This window comes from Vollenhovia emeryi, unplaced genomic scaffold (assembly GCF_000949405.1).
Source record: "Vollenhovia emeryi isolate VEMERY1.0 unplaced genomic scaffold, V.emery_V1.0 DF939293.1, whole genome shotgun sequence".
Lineage (NCBI taxonomy): Eukaryota > Metazoa > Arthropoda > Insecta > Hymenoptera > Formicidae > Vollenhovia > Vollenhovia emeryi.
In genome coordinates this window covers 169,679-178,187 of record NW_011967073.1, presented here as the reverse complement: position 1 = coordinate 178,187, position 8,509 = coordinate 169,679, and the positions used below count along the sequence as shown (strand labels likewise).

At 39.1% G+C, this 8,509-nt stretch overlaps 1 protein-coding gene across 1 annotated transcript in view; it reads right to left on the bottom strand.

Annotated features, from left to right (window-relative positions):
* Nucleotides 1-908: 908 nt before the first annotated feature.
* Nucleotides 909-8,509, bottom strand: part of LOC105559049 (nuclear migration protein nudC) — a 105,661-nt gene continuing 98,060 nt past the window's right edge. Inside the window, exons 5-7 of the mRNA XM_012007062.1 lie at nt 2,160-2,354; nt 1,444-1,646; nt 909-1,371 (exon numbers count right to left, since the gene is read on the bottom strand). Of these exons, the coding sequence (XP_011862452.1) occupies nt 1,320-1,371; nt 1,444-1,646; nt 2,160-2,354 (450 nt within the window). The 3' untranslated portion in view covers nt 909-1,319. The remainder of the gene's footprint in view (nt 1,372-1,443; nt 1,647-2,159; nt 2,355-8,509) is intronic.

Genomic DNA, 8,509 nt, shown 5'->3' with positions numbered 1-8,509 from the left:
TACTTTTCTCTTCAATAAAAAAAAAGAAGTTCCTACGGTTTTTTTCGCCAAATCACAGCTCAATGAAATAACCCTTGTGTTTTCGACATTACCGACGATATCTCCGTTAAAAATCATCGTAGCACGATCGTTTTTTTTTAAATTAAAGCTTGCACTCTCAGCTTCAAAACTGGTCACCAGATTTTTCCTCGAATGCATCTGCGCTGCTGTAGCTTTTAAAATGTAAGGACATGTTTTTACCTAAAAAGTAACCAACTTTGGCCAGGTGCCCGGGCGTAGGAAATTTTTCCTCGCTAATTTTGCTTCAAGTATCAAAAAGTGTGTACTTTTCCCTTCAAGTTAAAAAAAAGAAGTTACTGCGATTTTTTTCGCCAAGTTACAGCTTTTTGAAGTAACCCTTGTATTTTCGTTCATTACCGTCGACATCAGCGTAACCCAATGTGCACGTGGAGGTTGCCGATCGGATTTTACACATTTATGTAGTAGCTATATTCGAACCAATGACGAAATAAGATGTCTCATCTCATGCTCCATGTGGGCTCCAGGATATGTGGAAAGTTTAATTTCATGATGGTAAACTGTAATTGTAATCCGTCAATATTAGGCGGAAAGGTAAAAGAGCCTTATTTTAGAGAACTTGGAGAACCACTCACCATGAAATCGCACAAGAAGCACAAAATGAACATCGGAAAATCAGTTGAGCTTAAAAGATAACGTTGTCAGTACGATCAACAAACTGAATCTAAAAAATGACAGGCCTGACTCAATAAACAATTCTCTCTTTAAAGTAATTGCCAACAATTTACGATGACCTGATGTGACACACTGAAGAAGATCGCAGTTACTTACGTTTGGACTACACATCGGTGATTATATGCTAAAAAGATACATTAGGATATGAAGAGAAAAACAGTTTTATTAGATTTTTATTTTCAAAGTTGCGTCTCATTAATACAATTTTAATCTATCTTTATTCCATTAAATGAGTTCGATAGATAAGCGTAACACAGAAAATAATATTTGTAACTACGCAATGAATCTCTGTGTTTTTCTTTAAGTATAAGAAAAAGCAAGGAAAACGTAGAAAAAAAGGCAAAGAGATTAATTGAACAATATTTCGACCGCATTAGCAGAACTCTGTACGTGGCATCACAGTCTAACATTGTGCTGCCATCTTCGCGATCGTGTAGACTTTCATCTTCAACGATACAGGTAACGACGAGCGTAGAAGATCACACATTGTGTTATGATAATGAAAAGCGAGATGTATCGCGAAAGTTTCAATGTGTAGTACCGGAGTATCGTTAAGCATAAATATTTTAATTGAATTTACATTTCGAAAAGTCCATCTCGGGGTGTTGTTGCATGAACCTAGAAAAATTCAATGAAATTCAGCAGTCAATTCAATATGTCGGCATTAATATGCGATGAAGATATTCTTACTTTTTGATGACGTCCTGCTTCTTCTGTTCATCGGACGTCGGGAGTCCTAATTCCTTCTGCCTCTGATCGTACATCATTTTCTCCACGAGACCCCTTGTCTCTCCGTCGAGATCAGAGAGCTTACTAGGTTCGGGGTTCACTTTCTTCGTGCTGATTTCAGGCTCGCTTGTTATAACATGTGGCCACCATTGCATCTTATTCACCTGTAATCGGCGAACGTCAATTTCATTGCCAATTACACCAAGTATTGCGATTGTTACATTATTATTACACAACGGATTAATAAAACTAATCAATGTACATATATTATAATTGTACAGTATCCTGATTTTACTTGCTTTCTTTTTAAGTACGTATCGATATTTTCAGCCTTTATCGAATAATCAATTTTCATCATAATGTATGCGGTAATCAATTATAATACAGAGTTTCAAGAGATGTAGTACTGGATAACATCTGGCAGAGTCACGAAATGTTTACCTGATCGGACACGAGATAATTAATTGGATAAGCGCTTAATTAAATGCCATAACTCGCTATCGAAGGACATGTCGGTCTGCCAGATTCGTTAAACCGATCGGTCACACGTATTTTAAATCTCTGCGGCTGGACAATCTTAGAACTGGCGGAATCACCGCGTCCTGGCATGGCCGAGGATCGGCGAGGCTGCGAGAAAAGTGTCGCGTGAGGACCCGCTACCGCGCCCAACGGCTCACCTTTTCCACATTAATCAGCAATAGTTTTCCGTCCTCAATTACCCAAGTGGATTCCTCCAGTTTGACCTCGTTTGGGAAATCTCCAGCAAGAATTGGCGGATGGCCTTTCAGGCCGCAGCTCAGGTGTTTCTTTGCGATCGACACGACCACGTCTCTCGGTCTGACCGAAAAGTTTACCTTTAGCGGCACTCTAATCTGTAAAAAGTGCAATTTGCTCGTTTATTATGTTCCCTCGAACCTTAATCTTATATTCACATGTGGCGGCCACGAAACTAAGCATAAAAGGACATTTTGTCGAAACTTATTCGCGTGATGAAAACCAAAGTAAAGGGTGTTCTATTTAATGCTAAAACTATCGGAGATTTATCTCGTTTCCATTATATAAATATAATACTGTGCGTGAGCCTGGAAACAAGATAAAGAGGGAAAATTAATTAATTACTTTAATCATCCTTATATTGTGCAACAAAAGTCACTTCAGAAAATGCAGCGTTATAGATTTAATAAAAACTTATAATCTAGTTATTTGAACTTTGATAGTTCTAGTATTAAAAGAAATAGTATACATTTATACATTAAAAAAAATCAAAATTAATAACAGCACGAAAGTACAAACTCGATTGTTCGTGTGTGAAAATATCCGTGGTATGTTTAATTTAGTCCCATATAATTTAATTTATTTAACGCTCAAGATGGCTCTCAAAGTGGAGCCGAAATTCCTTTATTGTATTATGAAACTAAATGAAATTAAAACCAATTATATTTTAACACATGAACAGCCACGTTTGTATTCGCGCGCACTTATTAATTTCAGTTTTTGAACTTTGAGAGTTGTTATTATTTTATATATTTTTCTATTCTTAAAATCCCCGCTCCCTAGCCTTTTTAATCGATACAATGAATTTATATCGATTTGTTTTCACGCATCTTCATACAATGACATGCAAGGACTCCGCAGACTCTCACCATCGTGGATGGTGAGTTGATACCTCCAAATAAAGAGAGAATGGATGGGGAGGGTGAGAATTGTTCCCAGTTTGTTTTGTACGGGCGCGCTTTTTGTCCTTCTACGATTACGATCTCGTTGCGGATCATTGTGATCCGAATCTCGTGACCTCGGACTCGGATTTCGGAAACGAAAAATCGTAATGACCTTAGAAGGGAACCTTGAACGTTTGGGAGGTACGTGGGGGCACTCGAATCTTTCGAGCGCGAACTGGAGGATGAAAGGTGCATTGTAATGATTCACGAAGCGAAATGGCAAAGGTCCGGCATTCCCGGGACACACTTCGTTAGCCACGAAGAGTACTCGCTTTAATTGATGGCAAGGCATACATGGACCAGATCTTGACTTTGGGTCATTGTCAGTTCAAGAGGGTCAAGAGTAGAGTGATCACGCACGCGAAAGTGTTTGCTCTACCACGAAACCGCTCGTATCTGGAGTGTCGAACAATCGCTTCGCTAGTCGGTTATTCATTTGCGCGAATCGTCTGAGTCACACCGTCGAGTCAATGAAAACCATAACAGTCGGGTAATTTGATATTCATTAAAACTTAATACCGCGTAACATATTCCACCTATTAGAAACGTGTCATGATCTTGAATTCTTAATTTAATTAGCTTATCGCGGACAGTCGCGCTCGGACCTTCGTCTCGACGTGAATTATAAAGCGAATAGCAAAATTCATTAACATATTCATATACTGTCGCGACGGAGTGGTTTCTACACGCGCTAGACGTACGTTTTTGTATTTTAATTTCAATTTGTGACGGGTAAACAATTCAAGCCGCTTAAGTTTATTACGCATGCAAATCCCGCTGCATTATCTTAAACCTTCTCTCGAAATTTATCGATTCGCGTTACTCAGGTGACAAGGTAAGGTCTCACGCATTTACGTAATTTTCGCGCCGCAGCTTTGTGCAACTCGCGACCGCGTGAGCTGTCACGCGCGACACGGTATCTCAAGTCCCGCAATTAGCGTTTGGGCTATCAATTGAGATGATATATTTACTTGTTGCCCACTCTTTATGATACATCGGTTTCCAACAACGGAGAACGTGGCGGCTCGCACCGCATCGCGACTATCCGACTCATCTCGCAGTTGCTCGTTCTTGGATTTCCAGAACGACGACGTGGCGGCGGAGCCGGGTGCACCGGTGCGTGGAAACGGATCATGGCTACCGACTTTGCGCCCGACGTTAACAAAATGGAATATCATTATAAAAGCGGGACCGCGAGAAGGCGAGGAAGAAAACGGTAAGATTGCTCACTTTGCCGAGGTCTGTCCTAAGTAGACTGTGATGTATAAAGCTTAATACGCTTTAACAATCTTGGAGATGCTCGTGGTATCCTCGCTGTACAGTTAACATTCGCGCGTTATAATTAAGAATTCACGTTGTTAGAGGTTTGTCTTTCGCACACCCAGAAAAAAGATTTATTTAGGTTAAACAAATGAGATACGTTGAAATTTGTTTCTTTGACTCTACTTTGGTAGATTTGAAGAAATAGATATGAATTTTCTTAGAGAGTTTCAATCGAATAAAATTTTAATCAAGGTAAAGAAATCATTTCTTTGAATTAAATTAAACAAGCTAATACGCTTTAATAATTTTGGAGATGCTCGTGGGATCCTCGCTGTACAGTTAATATTCACGCGTTATAATTAAGAATTCACGTTGTTAGAGATTTGTTTTTCGCACACCCAGGAAAGATTTACTATATTTAGGTTAAACAAATGAGATACGTTGAAATTTGTTTCTTTGAATCTACTTTGGTAGATTTGAAGAAATAGATATGAATTTTCTTAGAGAGTTTCAATTGAATAAAATTTTAATCAAGGTAAAGAAATCATTTCTTTGAATTATATTAAACAAGCTAATACGCTTTAACAATCTTGGAGATGTTCGTGGGATCCTCGCTGTAAAGTTAACATTCGCGCGTTATAATTAAGAATTCACGTTGTTAGAGATTTGTTTCTCGCACACCCAGAAAAAAGATTTATTTAGGTTAAACAAATGAGATACGTTGAAATCTGTTTCTTTGAATCTACTTTGGTAGATCTGAAGAAATAGATATGAATTTTCTTAGAGGAACTCAATCGAATAAAATGGTAGTCAAGGTAAAAAAATCATTTATTTGAAATGAAACAAAAATCCAGCAAGGTCAAAATCCAAAGAAAATTTGTTTGATTTCAAAGAAACTTTTTTTTCTGGGGGCAATCGCAATGATACTCGCGTTCCCTCTTTTACTATTCGGCAATGTTTTCTCGAACAATGCTCTGAAGCAATACTGTTTTCTTATCCCAGTACAGGGGGCTTCGACTACAACGGTCGAATTCTCGTCAATGCGTTACCGTCAAATCACACGTGCTAAATAAACGCGGCTGGTTTTTTACAGTTTGAAAACTGGCGTGCAAAGATCAGCTGTTCTTATGTGTGTCATGACTGGTAATCACAGCTGTATTGACACAGCTCGCAGGAGTTTTTGCCGAGTAAAGAATTGATTTGATTATCTTTGATTACATGTAATAAAGATTTAGAAGCGTGCTTTGCGTTCAAATAAGATCGCTTCAAATAATCTTAGCAGAGAGATCTTCGATTCCTTCCGTATTTGCACTCGTAAATGATTTTATCCCGGACGTCTATGAAACATCGGGATGTAAGTTTTCGAAACGTAAAAAATATCATTGGCTCATTGTTCGCGCATTTCATTGCTGCTCTTACTACTTAAACCGGGCACCCGCATGAAACAGACGTGTCGTACTGATGCTGTTCGCGACTGCGAAGACTTGCGAAACTGTGCCACGGCATAGCCGGTATATCCTGTAAGGTGTTTTCGAAACGCACATAGGCTTTAAAAATGGCATGGAGTTCGCACATTATAAGAATTCCGTCTCGAAGCTCCGTTCGGGATTTCGGCACTCGATTTGTCGCCGCGAACGGACGAGCGTGACTTCGAAGGCTATTACGGCCGTGTGTCGCGTCGCCTCGTTCGTGGATAATCGATTTATTTGGCGCTTCGCCGAAATCCTTGATAAAGAATCGGCCACGTTTTACTCGTTTGCGTAACCGAATAGTTCGCTCGTTACTCACGGTGACGAATATCGCGCCTCTTCTCGACGCGCGAGATCTCGCGACGAGATCAAAATTTGTAATCGCGATGCCGCGCGATACATGAATGCGCGAGCGATTGTAAGACTTTTCTATTCGTGAAAATTCCCGCGGTAATAAACATCAACGACAAAATAAAATTAATCGCCGCGGACATAGAGAGGCTCGACTGATGCATACGACATCTCAACGCACCAAGGACGACGCAAGCAAAAATATGCGCGAACGAGTATGACATACCTCTTTAATAAGTAGAAAAAAACTGGTTTAGTAAAATGTTAGACAAACGTTGCAGCGACTCTTCAAGACAAAGATATACTCGATATCAAGAATACTTGTCGGTTTTGTATTTCAGTTTGTTTTGTCCCGTCTTAATTAAAAGACTGGCTCTTCGTTCCCTTCTTTCGCTTTCAGAGTAGCTGCTGACAGAGACATGCAATATTAAACGCGTGATTAAAGAGAAAAAGAAAAAAAAGCACCAAAATTCGATGGGTTGCAACATCGTTAGGAAAGGGGACACATATTTGCTTATCGATTAGACATTAAGGCTCAGTTTTTCACTTTCTGGTTAACTGTTAATCACAAGATTAATCTTTCTTTATATTATTATCTAAAAAGAGTGAATGAATTAACCTCCGGTTGAAGTTGAAGATTACTTCGTAACCGTCTTCAAATTCATAATCACGAAGGTGCACTGGAAGATAGATAATGTTGAATGTACACAGTAAAACTCCATTAGGAAGGAAACTTTATTGAAGCGTAACAAATTATCGATTTCGAACGATGAAAAATCTTACGTAATGACAGTGGAGTATCAAAGGAAAGACAGGAATAACCTGTATAAAGATGGCCATTTATATTGACGGATTCCATTTGTACCTATTAACGCGAATAAAGATTGATTCATAAACGCTTATTCCGGCGTCGAGCGAACGAGTGAAGTAATAACATACAGTAATTGATTCTGCGTGAATCTTGGACGTCAGCATTAAATATTCATAGCGACGATAACGGGCGGATGAAGGAGGAACTTGGTGCGGCAGAAGACTGGGAGCAAGTAAGTACGCGAACGTTACCAGTGACGGCTTTGTGTGATACGCCGCAAATTGTCAGACCATGAAATTACTCCGATACGTTTAATTGGACTAGATCGCGAGTTGCCGAAGGAAATTTTCTGAATATCCGTTTACAGTTGACGCGAAAAAATTTCTGTCGCGTAACGACATTGTATTCTTGAGTAACGTGTATCGGCCGCGATTAATACAAGATGTTTCTCACGTCGTTATTAACGCTGCGAAATCTGGTATTTAAATTAGCAATTATCCATACGCGCACGACTCGTGTTTTTTCATAATCAGCTGCAGCCCGTTATGCACAGCAGAGGATATAATTATCCTGTGACAGCCGTTTCATTTAAAGCGCGTTTTTTTTCTGCAAAACCAAACACTGTTATCGCTAATCGGTCTTTTAACGATGAAACGCAAAGCAGCGCGGTATAGATAAAAATATACTTTATGACTTCCGGTAGATGCTGTAGATGAATGTACATGTATCCAAACAGTAGCTTAGCTACATCAGCAATAAATTACCGTATTAATCAGTAAGCACCATGAAATAGTTAGTACGCACTTATACAGAGTCGCGGTATTAAGGGAATCCTAAAGCCGCTGGCGAACTCGATCAGTGTCGATAAGATAGGAGACGGAATTTAAAATGTCGATAATTGTAGTTTTCAAATTCCAAGTTTACGACGCTAGAATTCGGGTCGAGAAATTTATAGCCAATCAATTTGCAACTTTTACGAAAGAGCGGCGATTTTGTTAGCTACACATTGCTCAGACCGAGATTTTGGGTCGAGTTCTAGCATCGTAAACACAATGGCTTTACTGACAATCTGACAGATGTTTGGCAGCGACCTCTTTCGAAAAAGCCTGCAATTCTTTTTCTTTTCTTTTAGACTTTGATTTCCGGACTTGCGTTTATTAGAAGTAATCTCTTTTTCTAGGCTATTAATCCTACACGGAAAAAACAATATAGTTGTCACAAACAGAATTCTGGTTGTGTCAACCAGATTAAATAGTAAAATATGGAACAACTAATTATCTGGTTGTTATAACCACAGAGCAATGGTTAAATGACATTGTTGCAGCAGTGACGATACCTGGTTGCCTTAACCAGACTGCTTCTTGATACTTCAACTATGCATGTTTTAATAGCTACTGCACTATTTGGTTGGCTTG